Here is a 21,785-nt window from a genome sequence, read left to right as displayed (position 1 = left end):
TCTGAATCTTGTTTTAGTCACTCTAAAACGCCAGACAGACATAGTAGAACGTACATCGAACATGGTCTACATCCTGGCCGTCACCCGACCGATACCGTCTATCCAAACATCTTCTCTGCCCATCAAACACTAGTCCTCTTGCTTTATACCTATTTATCCGATCAAGTAGAAGAGTGTATTTATAATCGCTTGTCACCTTCTTTAATGGTGCCAGTCGCTCGCTGGACATCGTCAGCGACAGACCCCTGTGAAGGTTGTATTGATTGTCTGCCCTTTCCTATCAGAAGCAGATTGCTACGTAAAATCAAACCGCAATTGTTTTAACCATTTATTAATTTTCTTTTATTTGGCTTCTCCAATATATGTTTCCATTCAGTCATTGCAACAACTGAACTTAGTTAGGGCGGCTTTACGTCAAACAACTAAAATTAATAAATCGTTCAATATATTCAATAATTAGTATTACTAATTTCCAAAATTAATATTTTTATTGAACTATTTCTCAATGTCTAACATTATCGTTTATTTTTGTACAAATAAAACATTTATTAGCCATATAATTAAAATTATTGATTCAAACTATTTTAATTTCATTAAATATTGGTTTAATCATAAAAACTTTTTGATTTTCATATATTTTATTTTAAGTATTCATAAGAGCAATATTAGTTTTATTTATTTATATAACTTCTTTATCATCTAATGAATTATTTTCAATATCCTTAAAATTAATTTTTTTTTATCTTTTTGCCTTTCTCTATGGAAAGGTATTAGAATTGCTGGGAAAACCGACTTTCGAACGGAGCCTCGGAGACCCATAGTGTTATATACCATTAGACTCAGTTCGACGAGATCGGAAAATGTCTGTGTGTGTGCGCGTATGTGTGTATGTGTGTGTGCACTTTTCGAAGATATTTGAACGCGCTTAATTTTCATAGAGATGGCTGAACCGATTTTAACAAATTTGGGCTCGTTTGAAAGCTACTGTCGGGCCATTGATCAAGTTCGAAGATCAAATGGCTGTGACTTTTGATTCCGGAGATATGGTTGTATAAGTGACGTAACAGACAAAAAGCGTTGTATTTGAACGCGCTCAATTTTCTCAGAGATGGCTGAAACGATTTTAACAAATCGATTTCCATAGGGAAATCGAGTGGCAAATTGATATTAATAAGCTGGTCGGCGATTTGTTGAAATTTTACCCAGTCGGTGCGATAATAGTTCCTCCGAGGTAGAATAGGCACTGTTTCTGGTGAAGATCCCAACGTCAATATTACTGGAAAGTGGTCGAAAAAGAGCTCGTTAAACTGGGGTGCTGTCTATGGCGATGTTGCTGATGAATATATCCAAAATGGAATGAACTCCCGATCTGGAAAGTCGCGTTGGTTGATCCGGAGTGAGGATGTTGTACTATCCAGCTTCGTAATCTTCGGCAAGTACGAATCCGTTTCGATTCTGTCTTTTGTTTCCCCACTGCTCATGCCGTGCGTTCAGGTCCCCAGCAATGATGAATTTGTTCTCTCGTCGAGTGAGCATAGCCAGATCTCGCTTCAATGATGCACACGTACCATCTCGAAGATTGGTTTGTTTGGGGCAGTACGCTGCAATGATGATGACGGGTCCCATCGTCGTTGTAATCTCAATTCCGATGGCTTCTATAAGTTGCAATTTAAAGGCTGACAGAAGCCAGCGCTGAATGGATCGTTTAATGGCAATGCAACTCCCCCTCCTCTGGTAGTTGTCCTGTCGAGCCTTTGAATCCTGTAATTGGAGATAAAAATAGAAATTTCAGGTTTACGATGAGTTTTAGTTAAAATAGAAATATCGGCATTCTTCTCTTGGAGAAAGTCGGATAATTCAACAGTTTTGCTCCTGTTGTCATTGTTTCAAAAATGACGATCAGTTATTTAGCAGAGAATAAATCACCAGAGTCATCCTTTGCTTGTGGTTGATTATTGCCAAGGAGGGATTTTAGAGGAAGAATCTTTTTGTGATCTAGCGGCTGAATCTCTTGGATTGCTGTGAGAAAGTGGCGGCAAATTCGGAATATCCCTCTTCGGTGGGAGCCGTGGGAAGTTAATATCATCCTTCTGTGGAACATTCGTGTGCGTAGATTTTTTACGGGACGCCTGTTGTCGAATTTTTGTGAACTCAGCACGTTTGGGACACGATTTGCTAGTAGATGGATGGTCGCCATCACAGTTCACACATTTTACAGTGATGTCATCTAGTAGGCAATCGTTGGTATTGTGTGATTCGGCACATTTCCCGCACCGACTTTCCATGTGGCAATTCCTCGCTCCATGGCCGTAGTTCAAACAGTTCGTGCACTGTGTGAAATCCCCATGTACCGGTTTATACTTTTGCCATTCGATGATTATATTGAATAAAGATTTTATCGTTTTTAGTTCACTTATGGTGATGGAGAACTTCTCCAGATGAACAAGGTACAGTTGATCTCGATACTTTTTGTCCGTATTATGTCGCTTCATTTTAAACACCATCAAAGGCTTTAGTCTAGCCTCCGACAGTGCCTGCTTTAGTTCGGCTTCCATCATGTCGGGTAGACAGGCGACATTTCTTCCTTCTTCTGCAGTTCCTCTTCGATACCAACTCTCAGATCAGCGTATTGGTTGTTATTCGGCAAACGGTCGTTTACTTGTACATCACTAGGCCGCAGACGCTTAGCATCCTTTGGATCCTTCTCGGTTCTATGGCGCGTTTTACCCATAGCTTGGGTAGGTAGACAGCTGTGAATAAAAGGTAAAACAAAATCGAAATTAGTCGTAGTAGGTTATTCGTCTATCCACATCGAGTGTTAGATGACGAATGAAATTGAGCAAAGCACGCTAGGTGCTTTTGGTATTTTTTGGTGCATATCACCCTGTTATTCCGAAAACGGAAGTCGGATCGGGATAAGATTCAATAGCAATCTATGGGATTGTAACACCTTTCATTTGAATCCGAGTTTGTGAAAATCGGTTCAGCAGTCTCTGAGAAAATCGAGTGACATTATTTGTTACATACACACATACATACATACATACACACAGATATTTGCTCAGTTCGTCGAGCTGAGTCGAATGGTATATGACAATCGACCCTCCGGGTCTCCTCTCTAAATTCGGTTTTGACAGTGATTGTATAGCCTTTCTATATGAGAAAGGCAAAAAACGGTTTGATAGATTTCAATTTTTGAATTGGCATCAGAAAAGCTGCGATTTGACGCCGCTGGATTATTTTCTTTAGGGAGCGATTAAAGATAAATGTTACTTCTACCATCCAAAACAATTGAAGACCCCAAGCATGAAATTTAAGTTTCTATTGATGACATAATGCCAGAAACATTTGAAAATGTACTCAAAAATTGATTGGATCGGATTGGGTACTGTCAAGCCAGCCGTGGGGGTCATTTGAACTGAATTATTTTTCGTAATAAATTTCATGAATGAACCTTTCAACTAAATGTATAATCATTGAATTCTATCAAAGCGTTTTATAATTATTACATTTTTAAATTCAAGTTTTTCCGTGGGGCACCCTGTACCCATTATAAATAGCAAGTAATATTGCATTGCTTTTTTGGGTTAAATGTTTTCAAACCTACTGGTTGTTGAATCTCGATGACCAGGCTTAATATTAACGTAATGTTAAACATTTCTTACTAGATGATTTGAAGGTGGATTTACATTTTTTCTCGATGAACATTAGATTAGGTCCTGATAGCAAATGACAGTTTAACTTTATTTACTTTTTCTTTCAATTATTACGAAATATTCATATAATTTAAGATAAGTTTGTTTTTTAGTGCAGATTGAAATATGATGAGTTTAGTTATTATTCTCTGTAAATGGTTAGAGCGATGCATTGCTAAGAGTACGATAATAATCGAAAGAGGAAATGAAGAAAGGGAATCTGTCAATAACAGTTAGAACCTAATCTAATATTCATCTAGGAATAATATAAATCCATCTTCAAATCACCTAGTTAGAAGTGTTTAAAATTACGGTCATTCTAAACCCACTCTTCATTGCGTTTCCTGCAACCCCATCGTTCACCGGTGAACCAAAATTAACACCGAATTGCAGTGCATTGAACACCCATACAAAAGAACACATATTTGGCATACCTGCATACCGACCAGATGGCTGCGTTACGTCACTTATACCATCATAGCTCTGGAACCAGAAGCCATAGCTATTTGATCTTCGCACTTGATGATCTGCCCAACAGTAGCTTTCAAACGAGTCTATGCTATGCCTATGCTTGTAGAAGTCGGTTCACCCATCTATGAGAAAATAGAGCGATAAAAAAGTTCTATGAAAGGTGCACGTACATGCATACAAGTATACTCACAGACATTTTTCGATCTTATCGAGCTACGTCGAATAGTATATAACACTACCCACTCAGCAAGCGATTATATTTTGCTGGTCATTGAGCGTTTGTTGAACGGCATACTGCACGAAATAATCGTTCAGTTTGCAGGAACGGTTTGTCCTTGTTTTTACTCCTACACAAGTAGTGTCGTCTTGATATCAAAAAAATGTTGTTATTCTACATAAAGTAGAAGTATTCTACAGGTATGTAGAGTTCATTTAAAAACAGAAGTATAGAAAAACTTTCAAAACTCTCTAGTAAAACTAGTCCAATGGGGCTCCAACTCCTCATATTGAAAATGACTCAAGAATGGACCTCTGTCTGCCAGATTTGTTGAACGAAATAAATGGCGTTCGATTCAATGGTCTGTTTCAAAATCGAGAAACGAACGTTCCGTGTTGGCCTCCCGTTGAACGATTAATTGGACGTTGATTGGACCAACGATACAACTATTGGACCCACGAAAGACCACCGTTGAACTTTTCTAAGAGGGTATGGGTCTAGTCGGTCGATAGTCGGGTTTTCCCGCTATTATATTACCTTTCTATAGAGAAACGTAAATCTGCTGAACCAATCGACACATATCGTTTTGCCTCTCTATATAGTACTGTAATAGAATTGCTAGAATACCCGAGCCTCAGAGACCGCAGGAGTTGTATCGAAAAATGTCTATGTATGTGTGTGCACTATTGAACGATTTTTTCAGAGATAACAAATCCTCTTTTTAGGCTCGTAGGAATAGTTTTTACTATTAGATCTTTATTCAAATTTAACGTAAAAATTCTTGACGCTTTCATTTCTAGTGCGTATTTTGTATTTATATTATTTATTTATTTATTTATTCGTGGACTACAGACAAAAAAAAGTTACAATGGTTTCTTATATGCTATACATTATTTCTACGATTTGGTTTCAATTATTCTTTTATTTGTTTCCTGCACATAGTTAGATCGATTTTTTGGCAGTTTTCGTTATAAAAGCGCATCATTTGATTAATAGGATTATTTTTGGCATAATTTGTGTTATATATTTTTCCCAAGAATATTTGACGACTGCTGAGATGGCCACTAGGAGCATATAATTTTAGTTGTGAAAGCAATGATTCAGATTGTACTCGTTGAGAAATAATGTCGTTGATAAAATAACGCATTGTAGCTTTGCGGCGTTCTTCGAGTGTTTGTAAGTTTATAAGCATACAACGCGCTTTATATGATGGAAGAGGAAATGTAGTCCAGTTTAGTCTACGAAGCGCATACAGTAGAAATTTATATTTTTACGTTTCGCATTCAGCTCATCAGTGCGTCAGCAGTTTATGTTGAACTGCTAACGCCACCTAACGGTTCAACATAAACCGTTGAGCAGACGTAAAGTATTTGCTACTTACAAATTACTTATTGACACCGAAGTGCCATGTCTATCCTGACGAGCCGAAAGCTGATGAGCTGAATGCGAAACGTAAAAATAAAAACTAGTCATGTGCACTTTAGCACAAAACGGTACACATGAGGTACCAAACCCCTAAATGACTACAATCTGTTGACGGCCAGTAGCCGTCAATTTGTTTTGCTCTTTCGGCTCGTCAGGATAGACATGGCACTTCGGTGTCAATAAGTAATTTGTAAGTAACAAATACTTTACGTCTGCTCAGCGGTTTATGTTGAACCGTTAGGTGGCGTTAGCAGTTCAACATAAACTGCTGACGCACTGATGAGCTGAATGCGAAACGTAAAAATAAAAACTAGTCATGTGCACTTTAGCACAAAACGGTACACATGAGGTACCAAACCCCTAAATGACCAGTAGAAATTGGTTTTGAACAGATTCGATGCGTTCTACGTGTACGGAGGTACATGGGTTCCATACTATGCTGCAGTATTCCAAGATTGGCCTGACGTATGTTGTATATAATAATTTTATTGTGTAAGGGTCCTGAAATTATGACTGAAACGTTTAATGAAGCCTAACATACTATTTGTTTTATTGACAATTGTGTTATAATGCTCCACGAAAGTAAGTTTTGAGTCCAAAATTACGCGTAGGTGTCTAATAATTTTACATTTTTCTACAGGTTGGTTTCCTAAATATATGTTAATAGTAGGAGACATCTACTAAACGTTACTGAACTACATTTATTAACGTTAAGTTGGAGTAAGCTTTTATTGCACCAAATGTTGAATACGTTAATTTCATATTGGAACACTTCAGCATCTACAGCATTTTTTATTTCCATAAAGAGCTTCATGTCGTCTGCATATACAAGTACTTTTAGATGTTTGAGTAAGAAGGAAATGTCGTTTACGTACAAGATAAAAAGAAGAGGGCCTAAATGTGAACCTTGTGGAACACCCGAAGTGACATTTATTGATTTGGAGTATGTGTTTTGATAGCGTACAATTTGTTTACGTTTTGTGAGATATGATTCAAGCCATTCTAAAAGTTTTTGTTCAATGCCATATTTTTTTAATTTTGAATAGTAATAATGGTAATAATTCTGTCGAAAGCTTGCTGAAGTCAGTATAGAGAGTTTCGACAAAATTTCCATTGTCCATAGCTTCCAAAGTGAATGTAATGAATTCCAGGAGATTTGTTGACGTAGAACGACCTTTTGAAAAAGCCATGTTGTTTTGGAGTTATATAATTTTTTACTTGTTGAAATATTTTCCCATTGAAAATTTTTTCAAATAATTTTGGAATGCACGAGATAATGGCAATTCCTCGATAATTACGTATGTCTGATTTTGAGCCTGATTGATTGATTGAATTGATTGACACTGATGTCATTAGAAAGCTACGGAAAGGAAAAGTAGTCACGTTCACGATCTGTTTCGGCATATGATGTATATATTTCTTGGAAAAAAGGCGGGTCGGTAATGTCAGAGACATAACTGGATGTCGTGAATACGAAAACAACTGACATGTTCCTCAACACTTCCGAATATCAATTAGTTGATCAATTGTATGAATTATGCAAGCATTCCTCTCTTCCACATTTTTCGCAAAAACAAAGAAGGCTTCACTTAATCTGTGAATCTCACACAGCGAAAAGTGCAACAATCAAATCATACAGTTCTAGATTTGCACTAAACTGAGGATATTTCTCTTCGATTTGCGAGCAAGAAATCCTAATAGTTCTTTAGAAAACTTTTAGAGCCATTAGAACGGCTGATTTTGTGTAATGCTCTCCACCGTTGCTTTTTTACCAATGCAAATGACTGGCAGCTGTGACGTAATCGCTCTTGTCGAAAGCGAAACTAGCTGTGCAGACGACACAAAACACATCTGCTCGCAGTGGCGGTAGGATCCAAACTGAGCCAATTTTCGTTGAGAGGCTTGTTTTTATCTGATTTCGTTTGTAGCTTTTTCACTAACGGCTATAAAAATAGCCGCATACAGAATTTTAATGTCGATTATTTCATTTCGGATTTGCATTTCATTGAAAGAAACTATCAGAATGCTGTACGGGATTCATTCCTGCTTTTCAGAAGGACCAAATTGTGGAACTCACTACGATATTAAGCACTGTTCGGAACATTTTCTGGAACGATTTGTTGTACAGCAGCAGATATTTTGTTCTCTTCCTCAGAACGCGATCTGATTGGCTGGTGTTGACATGGGTCAAATGAGACAGGTTTTTCAATAGTGTACTATTGAAATACTTCAATGCTTCTTCTTTACAGCTTAAGTTAAAAATTTCGATTGTATTGGTAGTTAGATTATATAAATCCTTTCACAAATCACTGAGCTATGAGTTTTAAAAATACGAGAAAGGCAAACGCGCCTTATGAATTATCCTCTTTGATACTCGTTTATGCCAAACATTTAAGAAAAGTTCAATTTTGAACTATTTGAGATTATGTCACACAACTGCATATTTTATCATAAAATTGTGATCATATTTTCGATGGCATGTAGCAAAAATTATGTTGATTCGTTAGATACAATAAGAGATATTCACGATCAAAAACTTATCACTCTCTCAGAGGGTAAATTTTAAAAAGGCACCCCATAGTAAAGTAAGTCGTATTCACGACAAAAATTGCAAATAAATTACAAATTTCAGTGCTATTATTTCCAGTAGTTCCGTCTAGGTTCGTCTGGGAAGGAAGGTTGTTATTCTTCAGTTTTGTTTAAACATAGCTAAAGAAATTTTAGGATGCTCTTTGATTTAGCTTTCGACTATAAAATTATATTCTTCGTGTGCCGAGTTGATTGCTATTTTCAGGTGCAAATGTCGAGGTAGTTTTGTAGATTGTTAATACTTTTATCTTTACTATAAGTCTTATGTGCTTTCTGCTTTCTATTTTTGAAGTTTTTCAATTGCGGGTTGAACCAGACAAGCAATTTGCTATTGTGACTTTTTCTTCTTCTTTTTACTGGTACAATTTCCGAAATTGAGTTGTTAATAATTTGATAGAATTTTTCACTTCTTCATTGACGTTTCCTTCTATACTCAAAATATTTTGCCAGTTCATTTTTCCAGAGTGGATTTGGTGAGGCATTCACAGAGAAGTCTTCGGTACAGTTTGTGAAAAGAAGATCAAGATATGAATTTTGTTTATTTTTCACCGAATTTATTTGATTCAAGCCGAATAAAGAGATTTTGTCGAAAATAAATTGAAGTGTTTCATTTTCTCCTGCAATTGGAAGTAGAATTAATTCATTTTGTTCATCGGTGATGAAGTGAGCGTTTCGTTGGGTAAAGTCACCGTATATGTGTAACTTAACTTCTGGCTCCATATTCGACATAATTTTTTCTACGGTTTGAAAGAATAGCTCGAAAGTTGTTTTGTTAGCATTTTCATGGGGAAAATACACAGAGGCAAAAATATGTTTTTGTCCTGATATAAATACTTTGATCCAAACATCTTCAAATTCTGTGTGTTTATTTGTTTCAATTTTGTCGGATGAAAAGTCAGCACTTACTGCAATGAAGACTCCACCTACAGATTTTTTGTTGGATAGTGCTAAGTTACGGTCATGCCGGAATACGTTATAGTTATTTCCAAATTTTTTTTCGCATTTTTACGTTTTCGTCCCAACTACTTTCAATTCCAAGAATAACTGTTCTGCTTCCCGGATTAGTTGGAGTCGGCGGATGTGTTCGCTTGTCGAAAATTTCCCATAAGAGTACAGGTCGGCCAGCGCTTCCTTAGGTTTCATTCCATATTTCTGATGGACTTCGATGAAGATTCGTATGAGGTGGTCAGGTGTTGTTGGAAGGCCTTCTGATGCTCATAGCATTTTTGCACTAGTGGGTGTCATACCCTTGATGCATACTGTAGGTTGTTGATTTTACATGTATGACAAATACTGACGGACGACGTGCATTATCTTCGGGTCACGAAGTTTTGCTTCCAAGAAGCGTTCGTCGCCATTTGCAGATTGTGAAGGAAGACGTACAATTGGAGGACGCATTGGATCAATTTCGAATTAGCTGTCTGTATTCATGTCCTGTGACGAATTTATGTTCTGTGTGACGTATTTATGTTCTGTGATATTGTAGATGTGTTCACACAGTTAGTGGGTGGTGCAGCTTTGATGTCATTACCGGAGTAGTGTTGTTTTGAATACTTCTTGTTCTTTTGTAAGGGTTGATTGTTTCACCTTTTTGAAAATTTATGCATTTTGAGGCAATATCTGCACCTGGATGCCCGGAGAATTGAACCCGTGCAGCTGCTAGTAAGTCTTTGTCCAAGGGTAAGGTATATTGTAATGACATATTATGGTTATTGTTGTGGCAGGTATTGTTACTATTAGTGTTGAAGTTGCTGTTGTTGTGCACATTATTGTTGTTGTTGCTGTTGTTGTTGTTGTTATTGTTGTTGTTGTTGTTATTGTTGTTGTTGCTACTGTTGTTGTTGCTGTTGTTGTTGTTGTTGTTGTCGTGTTTGCTGTTGTTGGTGTTGTTGTTGTTTTTACTGCGTATACTGTAATATTTGTTTCTGTTTTTGTTGTTGTTGAAATTTGTATTATTCTGTTGTTTCCGCTTCCGATGTTTCCGTCTGAGGTTTGCTTTTTCTGCTTGTTTTTCTTGCAGCCGTCGAGTGCGCTGTTTCTTGTCATACTCACTCCAGTCTCGTTTCCAGATTTTTTTTTACTTCCATTGAAGCGCCAGCCACTGTCGCATAGTTGAATTTCCTCCTATGTTTCTAAAGTTGTGCTGTCGATTTCAGAAGTACAGTTCAATAGTTCTTCTTGTAGGCTTGGATGGGCGAATTTCTTTTCCGGCCTTGGGTTACAGAATTCTGACGATAAAAATTTAACTTCGTCCATAATTTGGTAGACGATTTTGTTCGTGTCTATGTTGAGATTACTAGCGTCAGCATCGATTTTTGTTTCGAATTCGTCAAATTTGTGAAGTAGAGCTGCAGTGCATTTTTCGATTGCCGACTGCGCATTAATTGCCAGAGTATTACTTGTTTTACCCAAATCTTCAGCAAGAGATTCCATATGTATGGCTATGGTTTCTGATAGCTTAGAAATTCCAATGATATTTTTTTTTCGGTTACAGTATTAATGTTGTTTATTTTGGTCAGCTCCGATTGAATATCGGTCAATAATGACTCGATATGATTGAGCGATTCATTCGATATGGCCTTGGTTTTTAAATACTGAATAAGGGCCTGATTCGAGTCTAACTGTACCTTGATACTGTCCGTTAATTTTTTCTGTTGACGTATGAGTTCCTTCAAATTATATTGTTCGTAATAGTCTTCCTGACATTAGATGCATAAAGGAAGCATGTTTGTACAATTCATGTACAAATTATGGATTGAGAATAACACCTAATATGTAATGTAATATGATATGTAATTATATAAGTGACATAGCTGACAAAATGCACAATTTTTTATAGATCGCTCAACAAGTTCGAAAACATAAGATAATTCGTTCAGGTGAGATAATTGTGTAAGTGACGTGTTGGATAAAGCATTTACCTCAATGATGTCTCATTGAATTTCGACAAACCAAGGCTTACTTGAATTTTCGATTTTGGTCCCGAATCAAGTTGAATAGATTAGAGAGGGCAATTCAACCAAAAGAACGTGTCATTAGAGCGGCTTTATAATGATTTCTGATTCCTGAAGATTCAAATTTGTATACCATTTGAATATGTTGCTTATTATTTACTGATGTATTAACTTATTAAATAAAGATATTCTCGTACTGCCAGATATATTATTTTTTCATTTTTAGGATCTCAAATCAGAAATCGAGTCGCATCGCACTGTCCATGACCAGCTTGATAGCACAGGACGGAAACTATTGTGCTCTCTCACATCACAAGAAGATGCTGTAATGTTACAGAGCCGTTTGGATGAGATGAATCAAAGGTGGCATCATCTGGAGGGACGTAGTGTTGCCATTAGGTAATAGGATGTTTTTCGACATTACTGAACAAAAAGTTTAATTGATTCCAAATTTTGTTTATAGAAACCGTTTAGAATCAAACTCAGAGCACTGGAATGCATTGTTATTGTCGTTAAGGGAGCTGACCGAATGGGTTATTCGCAAGGATACTGAGTTAACTTCGTTGGATCTGTGCCCAATGAAAGGCAATGCGACTAATTTACAGAAACGTATGGTAAGAAACAACTGAACAACAGCTATAGAAATATATACAGACATACAGTTCTGGCTTCGTAAACGAGCATTTCTGCTTTATTTTTATGACAAAATATCATAACAATTTTCAACACACATTTTGTTTATCCCAGAAATTGTGATTTCGTGCATTTACCTGAATTTTTTACTCAAGAGCAACTTCAGAAATGATTGGCTAGTAATTAGACTTCACATACCCCGATTCGAATGAAACTTCGCACACGTTTTCAGTATGACAAAACATTTATTTTGCATGGATTCGACTTAAGACTGATTTTAATTGAGATGTGCAACGGGGCATGCATAGTTTTTATATCTTGGAAGCTTGGTAATTGTATTGAATTTCCAGAAGAAGTTGTAGGAATTTGACTAAAAAACTTTACATTGAAAAAAGTTGAGTACTTTTTCCAAGAACTAGAAAACCAACCGGAAAACTAAAATTAAATAAACACGTTTTGTCGTGAATACGACTTACTCTAACTTTACCCTGTGCAAGAATGGGAAAAGCTTTATCACGAATATCTTTTGATGTGTCTAATCCAACAAAAAAAAAAATTCTACAAGCTATCGGAAACATGATCTGGAATTTGTGTATAAAAGGTAAACTTTGATTGAAAATTGTTCATTTCTTATATTGCTACAGACGGAACAGGATGTCGAGGTGAGGTTCTCCCACTAACATCAGTAAGAACAAACCAAGTATAAAGCGTGAAACGCTCAGATCGTCTGTTCAAATTCTTCGCTAGCTGCACATTTTAGAACAGACTGTTCGAGACCACAGGAAAAGCACATGGATTTCGGATTTTGGCACTGATCGAAACTCGCGGAATTGCGTCCGTATCGGTTGGTAGTCTAAGGACAAGAGAGCGTTTATTCGATCTATTTTTCTAATTAAGCCTATGAGAATCAAATGTAGCTACCTCTCTTTCTCTAAATTCTCTTGATCGATAAAATGATAGACAGATAACAAATTATAGACACACACTATGAACATCGAACATATTTATTAGGGTGACTCAATCCTTAACATGCTGCCTCCATTAAAATCGGAAGATTTTAATTTCTTCGATCTTCAATTACTTCTTGTAGATTATCTTCAATCGGTAACAGGCACAGTTTGGCAATAGGTCGCCTAATAACCTTGCTGCCAACACGTATATCAGCTACTCGCACCAGACCATCTGGACCCGGTATGGCATTGATGATTCTTCCAAGCCTCCATTGCATTGTTGGAAGATTATCCTCGCGTATTATCACCATGAATCCTGGTTTGACCAAAAAACGTTTATGCCATTTATTCCGATTCTGTAGTGTCGTGATATAGTCATGCGACCAACGAGCCCAAAAATGTTGTACCATTTGCGTCTGTCGCTGCCAACGAGAGAGTGTTGTTTCCTTCCGATCGATGATGTTGGGTTCGGGAATGTCACTCAGCGGACGTCCCACTAGAAAGTGTCCAGGAGTTAAGGGTTGTATATCAGTTGGATCAGTTGACATAGGGGTAATTGGCCTTGAGTAGAGCACTGCTTCTATTCGGCAAAGAATAGTCGTATATTCTTCGAAGTTCATATTCGCAGTCCCAGTGATTCGTTTGAGATGGTACTTAGCTGATCTTACTCCGGCCTCCCAGAGACTACCAAAATGAGGAGCGCCAGGAGGTATTAGATGCCATTCGATGGCCGTTTTTGAGCAGAAAATTTCCAGTTTGCCTTTGAACACCTGAGACTGGAACATATCGTACATGTCGCGTAATTTATTCTTGCTACCAACAAAGTTAAGACCGTTGTCGGAAAACAATTTAGCACATTTACCTCGGCGTGATAAAAATCGCTGTAAGGCGGCGATGAAAGCGTCAGCCGTCAAATCTCCAACCAACTCCAAATGTAGCGCTTTGGCAGTAAAACAAACAAATACTGCTACATATGCCTTATATATTACAGTTGATCGCTTATTGTGTTGACGAATATAGATTGGTCCACAGAAATCTATTCCAGCATTTCGGAACGGGTAACCTCCTTCTAAACGCGATTTTGGTAAATCGCCCATCATTTGCTGCATTATCACCGGCTTCGCTCTGAAGCAAGTGACACACCTTCTAAGTACCCATCGCACTGTACTGCGTCCGTGCATCACCCAAAACCGACGTAGTAGGATGCTCAAAAGAAGTTGTTGTGGAGCGTGAAGAAATTCAGCATGGTACACCCGTATTACGGCCAGTGTGAACGGATGACGAGATGGAAGTACCAAAGGGTGCTTCTGGTTTGAGGGCATCCAGGATGCATGACGGTTCCGACCGCCAACACGTAACACATTAAACCTTGATTTGTCTGGGAAAACGGAATACGCAATAAGTTGACTGTTACTGTGAATTACCTTTCCCGCCTGCAAAGAGTCGAATTCATTCGGAAAGGCTTCCCTTTAAACCATTCTTGTTAGAGCCATTGTAGTTTCGTCGAGTTCACGTATCGTCAGTACTCCATAACGATGTTGTTTGCCGTTCTCTTGTCGAACATGATCGATAAACCGCAACATTAATGCCATAACTCGTTGCATTCGCCGATAACTGCTTTCCATAGTGAACAGGCTAAACGTCGGTGGTGGTTCGATGACAGTGAGACTGATAGAAACAGCTTTCGTTTCCGGGAGTTGCTCTGGTGGAATGTGCTGAATAGTGGGAGGCCAAGTGGTTTCATCTTGAGTCAATAAACTTGGTCCTGACCACCATAGTGTGCATGCTCGGATTTCGCAAGGCATAAGCCCTCGTGAGATAACGTCAGCAGGATTATCATGAGTGCCAATATGTCTCCACTCTATGCCTTTGGTTAGTTCCTGTATTTCAATAACTCGATTGCAAACAAACGTCATTGGTTTAGTTGGCTCAGTTCTTATCCAGGACAATGCTGTTGTAGAATCAGACCAAAAAATGATTCTGGAAAAGGTAATATTTAGGATGTGTGTTATGTTAGAAATCAATCGTGCAAGTACTAGAGCGCCACAAGGTTCAAGGCGCGGTATTGTTAGTTTAGCGTTCTTAAAGGGTGCGATTCGAGACTTTGAGGTAAGTAGTGCGATTGAGTAGTGACCGTTGTCTTCGAGAGAACGAATATACGCACAAGCTCCATAGCCCAAATCGGACGCATCGCAGAAACCATGAAGCTCTACCTGCCTTGATGTCACGGAAGGGAGTACGCAGCGCCTTATTGATAATTCTCCCATCTGTACAATTTGATCACGAAAAGTTGTCCATGATTCGGCTTGCTCTGGTATTAAAACTTCGTCCCAGTCTACTTCAAGTTGCCATAACTTTTGTAATCGCACCTTCGCTGCAAAAATAACTGGTCCAATTAGACCAAGTGGATCATACATTTTTGCTATGTCCGAATAAACTGACCGCTTTGTGATAGGGCCTGAGTGGAAACTAATCTCGTGTAGTTTCGTTAGAAATACATCTCTTCGAGGTTGCCAAGTTAATCCCAACGTACGAGTGGATTTTTCATTCTCGAAAAAAGCAACTTGTTCCGCATCTGCGTTTGGTACGGACTGCAGTAATTCTGGATGATTCGAAGCCCATTTATGTAACTTAAATCCCCCTGATGACAGCACCTGAATGAATTCATTCTGCAAAGCTAAAGCCTCGTCGACAGTATTCGCTCCACTCAACAGGTCATCTACATAAAAATCTTCAGTGCCCGCTTTCGATGCCAAAGGAAAATTTTTGCTCTCGTCCTTGCACAATTGCTCCAGTGTTCTTGTAGCCAAAAATGGCGCACATGCTGTTCCGTAGGTCACCGTGGTTAACTGGTATACCTCTACTGGGTCTCCTTGGTCTGCTCGCCAAAAAATTTGTTGGTACTTTCGATCTTCAGCTCTCACTTGGATTTGTCGGAACTTTTGGGTAATGTCCGCAGTAAACACTACCTTTGAAATACGGAACCTTAGTACTGTGTCGATTAGTCTTCGTTGTAGAACTGGACCAACAAGCAAGTGATCGTTTAGAGAAGATCCACTAGTCGTTGGTGCGGAAGCGTCAAATACAACACGCATCTTGGTTGTTATGCTCGCCGGGTTGAACACTGCATGATGTGGTATAAAATACCCTGATTTGCACGGATCCATTTTTGTCATGTGACCTTGCTCATGATAATCGCGCATAAATAAATTATACTGCTCTCGTAAACTAGAATCATGCGTTAATCGCCTCTCTGTCTGTACGAATCTTCGCAACGCCATCTCTTCGCTATTTCCCAGATTTTGAATATTTACTCTCTTAGGAAGGCACACTTCATATCGTCCATCTGGCAGTCTGCGATATGTGTCTTCAAAATTCTGTTCTGCTGCTCGTTCATCCTGTGTTAGCTTGCGTGCCTCCGGAATGGACTCTATCTCCCAAAATCGGCTTATCTGTTCGCTTAACGCCTCGTTTGTAACGACTCCACAAAATTTAGTACAACTTCTCCTTTCTTCCTGCTCATCTACAGATCCACCAACGACCCATCCAAAAATTGTTTCTTTGCACCAGAATGTACGATCGTCCGTCAAGGAGAAGCATTGACCAGTAAATAGTTCATTAAACACCTGAATTCCTAGCAGCATATCGATTCGCCGCGATCGATTAAACATGGGATCTGTCAGTACTACATCTGCTGGAATACGCTCTAGGTCAACTGAAAATGATCTGATTGGTAAATCAGTTGTAATCCGTTTCATCACTAGAAACTCAAATTTCATCGAGACATCCTTATCGACAGTAGAGCGAATCGTTGCTCCTACCTTGTTCTTTATAACTTGAGGTGTACCAGAAACGCCTTCTATATGGCAATCAGCCTTTACCATGCGCAAACGCAAAGTGTTAACAACGTGCGTCGTGATCAAATTATGCATCGATCCACAGTCAAGGAGAATTCTGCAGTCCACAGAATTTCCATACTCGTCTTCAACCAAACCAACGGCTGTGTAAAGAATAATTTGTTTTGTCTTTAGAATTGATCACGAGACAGTCGCAATGATCGTGTTCGTCGATGTTGTAGTTGTTGTACTATTTGCTCGGTTGGTTGAGTTTGTTAAAGTAGATGGCATTGGTTCAGTTTCATGTAAAGTCGTATGGTGGCGACGTGCACATTTTCGACAAGAACTAGACTTACAATCCGCAACCATGTGCTTATTGCTGAAGCAGTTCAAACAGAGTCCAAATCCCTTGACCCTTATGAATCGATCCGATGGTGGCATTTGAAGGAACTGCTCGCAACGGCTCAAGTAGTGAGTACCTTTACACAGAAAGCAAGTGGCAATGGTAGCAGTTTAGTTTGAAACTGTATTAATCGAAAAAGATTTAGAATTAGTAGTTGAGCGATCACTGAAGTTGTATTTTACGCGGGAGCCCACACCTAGTACAGGTAAACTCTTGCCATCTTGTTCCATGTTTTCTAGACATCTGCATCGTGACTGTAAGAAGTCAAGCAATTTTTCCCAAGCCGGTAACGACTGGTCGATCAATTGCATTTCGAAATCCTTTCTAGTACGAGAGTCCAAACGAGAACAAATGAGATGTACCAGGAATTGTTCTGATAAGGGATCTAGTTTCAACTCAAGATTCGCTAATGCTCGAATGTTGCGAGTAATATCATTTATCAAACACCGTAATGCAGACCCTGACTCCCGAATGATCGGTTTTAAGTGAAACAACTGGGCAATGTGCTTATCAACTAGAAGTTTTTTATTCTCAAACTCGCTACTAAGGGCCTTCCAAAGGGACACAAACGTGTCTTCGGAAGATTGAACAACTCCATCTTGTATGGCTGCCTTCAAATAGAATAATTTTTCACTTTCTGAAAGACCTTCCCGGCGCTTGATAAGAGCATTAAATTGACCTTTAAAGGAAATCCAGTCTTCCAATTGTCCGTTGAAACGAGGAAGAGGAATGTCTGGTAATTTCGGTAATTCCAACGTCTTTACTTTCTCGTTACACCTTTTTTTTCTTCTATTGTTCGACGTCCACGTCCTCTTTGTTCATTATTGATCAATTGTTCACGTGTCACAAATAATCATGGATACACAATGTCCAAAGCACCATTATTTAAATTCGTCCAATCGTTCATACACGGCGAATCCAAATTTCCGAAATCCACGTTCATTGGAAAAACTAAATCGCGTTTCTTGTGGTTACTTCACTAAACGACTCGAGTTTCTTTTCCGGCGTATCCGGTTCGAAGGACCACTTTTATGTTCAAATTCTTCGCTAGCTGCACATTTTAGAACAGACTGTTCGAGACCACAGGAAAAGCACATGGATTTCGGATTTTGGCACTGATCGAAACTCGCGGAATTGCGTCCGTATCGGTTGGTAGTCTAAGGACAAGAGAGCGTTTATTCGATCTATTTTTCTAATTAAGCCTATGAGAATCAAATGTAGCTACCTCTCTTTCTCTAAATTCTCTTGATCGATAAAATGATAGACAGATAACAAATTATAGACACACCCTATGAACATCGAACATATTTATTAGGGTGACTCAATCTTTAACATCGTCCTTTCACGTGGACTTCGATCGTCGGCTGCCGCTAGTAATGAGAGCAGATTTTATTCGTGGTACAAAACCTCAAACGCTCAGGTTGTGCTTTTATTTGGACTTCAGTCGTCAGAAGGGAGCAGTCGGAAATGAAAGCAGTCCTTCTGCGTGATATAAAGCCTCAAACGCTCAGGTCACAGAGACAGATTTCCTTCATAGAAGATCTATCGCATCATCCTGCTGGTCGTTTTCATTGGAGCAGAATAAAATGAAAAATCGTCAATCAATAGATTCGAACTCAACTCGTCACTCTCCATCACGAACGCGTTCATAAAAGGTTTCGTTTCAGAACCACCATCATTTTTTCATGAAGAACTACACTGGTTTTGATAATCTCAAGAGGAAAAAGTTTAGTTTTTACCCCCAAAATTACACCTCACATACCCATATTAGTATTTCGTAATATTTAATATTTTTGCCAGCATATTTAATCAACTCTAAAAAAATATACACTGAAACAAAGATTTGATTTTCTTTCTCAATAATTTCAAAATAAACCAAAAAAATTAAATTAAAAAAAATAAGGGTTTCGATTTTTGTTTGATATTTTTTATTTTAAAGCTCTTATTAAAATCTTCAGATTGATGGCTATCCCATTTATGCCTTTTTAAAAATGAAGAAGTCACAGCTAAAACAATTTACAGATATATGTATTTCGTAATATTTAATATTTTTACCGCCAGCATATTTAATCAACTCTAAAAAAATATACACTGAAACAAAGATTTGATTTTCTTTCTCAATAATTTCAAAATAAACCAAAAAAATTAAATTAAAAAAAAATCAGGGTTTCGATTTTTGTTTGATATTTTTTTTTTAAAGCTCTTATTAAAATCTTCAGATTGATGGCTATCCCATTTGTGCCTTTTGAAAAATGAAGAAGTCACAGCTAAAACAATTTACAGATATATTCGAAATTTCAAGTTCTCGTTGAAAGATAATCATTTAAACAATAGAGTATTATTCTACAGGTTAAAGGCAATAAATTTGTTCATGATAACACCAATTTTTATATTTCCATGAATTGTTTATTCGCTTGCTATATCTACAATTATTACATGTACATGAATAATTCTTAATTATATTTAAGGTTTTAAGTTTTTGAAAATTGTATGAGTACTACGAGCATTGTCATTCGAATACAGTCTTGTGACGATTGTGGTTTCTGAAATCGGAACGAAAGATTGGTATTTCTGTGTGCCTGGAATCATTTTGGTATCCTCATAAATACTACTCCACTCGGTCACACCCCGTTCATATTTTTCTTGTGACACGTAACAAACATTCAAAACACGCTCTGCTCATTCATATAATTGTTTTGCAGTTATGATTGGGTGTTCATGTAGTTTAGCCAAGCTTTCACATCGTACCATTCGCTTTAAATTACCCCCGAGTGCATCACATGCTCCTTAACCATGAGAAGTTGCAAAAAAGGCCACTCAGAATCAATGCTATACATTGATTTAAATTTACAAATAATTGCAAATTTTTTCTGTTTTTGTACTGCGAGGCAGCTCAGTCAGACATAAATATTGCTTTTTGCCTTTTTCTATAGAAAGGTATTAGAATTGCTGGAAAAACCGACTTTCGAACGGAGCCTCGGAGACCCATAGTGTTATATACCATTCGACGAGATCGGAAACTGTCTGTGTGTGTATGTGTGTGCACTTTTCGAAGCTATTTTTAACGCTAAATTTTCTCAGAGATGGCTGAACCGCTTTTATCAAACTTAGGCTCGTTTGAAAGCTACTGTCGGGCCATTAATCAAGTTCGAAGATCAAATGGCTATGACTTTTGGTTCCGGAGATATGATGGTATAAATGACGTAACCGACAAAACGTGTTGTTTTATTACCGCGCAATTTTCTCAGAGATGGTTAAACCGATTTTAACAAGTCTAGGCCCGTTTGAAAGCTATTGTTAGGCCATTGAACAAGTTCGAAGATCAAATGGCTGTGATTTTTGGTTCCGAAGATATGATGGTACAAGTGACGTAACTGACGAAAAGCGTTGTGTTTTTACCGCGCAAGATTCTCGGAGATGGCTCAACCGATTTTAACAAACTTAGGCTCGTTTGAAAGCTATTATTAGAGTATTGATCAAGTTCGAAAATCAAATGGCTATGACTTTTGGTTCCGGAGATATGATGGTATAAATGACGTAACCGACAAAACACGTTGATTTTTACCGCTCTTATATAAGGATGTCAATATTTTGGGATCACCTCTAATTTCGTTAAGCGCTAGTGCTCAAAAGTTTAAGCACCTTGAAAAATGTCCTCATGCAAATTTTTTTTGAGATAACACTAAATCTCGACGTTTCATGCAATTCTAAGCCTTTTGGCATCAAAATTTTTTTTTCTATTTCGAAAATTTCATGTACTCCCCGCTATGGTGATTTTTCAAGATATATGAAAATTCCACTAAGTGGACTGAGAAGGGTTATTTTAGATTAGCATCACTCTTTTCATACAAATAGGCAACGCAAATGTCAAGCACTAGTTTGGAAAAATGATGCTGACTGTGTGACATAAACACTGTAGCATGCTTTTGTGAACTACTCGAATCAATCTGAATCAATTGGTGTCAAAATTATTTAATAAAAGTATGAAACATATTTTCATGAGACTGTTATGAAAGAAGAGAAAGGCATTATCACACCACTAGGTGGATTAAGAAGGGTTTTAATTTGAATTTTGTCTTTCAAAAATGACATTATGTTAAGTGTGAAATAAAAACTTGAACCGCGATGGTATCATGTTTAAGCACTTCTGAAATCACAATGAAACTTAAATGTTTAAGCTCTTCTGATTCTCTATAATAAATTTCAAAAGGATGTATGGTAGATTGACCATTGCTCCAATAGTGGCTTTGAAGAGCATCCTGAAGCAAAAATGAAAAATTTTCTGAAAAATCACAAATAATTACAATTTCTTCTGTCTTTAAATTAGATTTTGCTTTTTAAGAAAACCAGATTACTGATTTTTAATAAAATCATGAATCACCAGTTTTTCTAGTTTTCCGCAAAAATATGCTGCTGGTTTGACAAATTTCTCTAGATCACATCTGTCAGTAGAAACCCATTGCTCAAATCTTATCTCAGTCAAATCACGTGCCTCGAAATTGTCTATAACGGTTCCCTCCAGATCTCGTGTCGCTGGACAACTTTTGCATTCACGGAGGTAGCAAGCTTAAGCTTCATTGCGAAAAAGTGCTTACAGATGTATTATTCAAAG

At 37.8% G+C, this 21,785-nt stretch overlaps 1 protein-coding gene across 13 annotated transcripts in view; it reads left to right on the top strand.

Moving 5' to 3' along the window:
* The window catches only part of LOC131438020 (dystrophin, isoforms A/C/F/G/H), a 1,278,256-nt gene that overhangs the window by 765,911 nt on the left and 490,560 nt on the right, over positions 1-21,785 (top strand). For all 13 annotated transcript variants that reach the window (XR_009230868.1, XR_009230869.1, XM_058607784.1 and 10 more), the window contains 2 exons: positions 11,578-11,750; positions 11,815-11,965. Coding sequence is in view for 11 of the 13 variants with exons in the window: in XM_058607784.1 (XP_058463767.1) it covers positions 11,578-11,750; positions 11,815-11,965 (324 nt within the window). In the remaining 2 variants the exon portion in view is untranslated. The remainder of the gene's footprint in view (positions 1-11,577; positions 11,751-11,814; positions 11,966-21,785) is intronic.

The sequence above is a fragment of the Malaya genurostris genome, chromosome 3, assembly GCF_030247185.1.
Source record: "Malaya genurostris strain Urasoe2022 chromosome 3, Malgen_1.1, whole genome shotgun sequence".
NCBI classification, from domain to species: Eukaryota; Metazoa; Arthropoda; class Insecta; order Diptera; family Culicidae; genus Malaya; species Malaya genurostris.
Note: the sequence above shows the minus strand (reverse complement) of the source record. Positions and strands in the feature narration are given on the sequence as shown.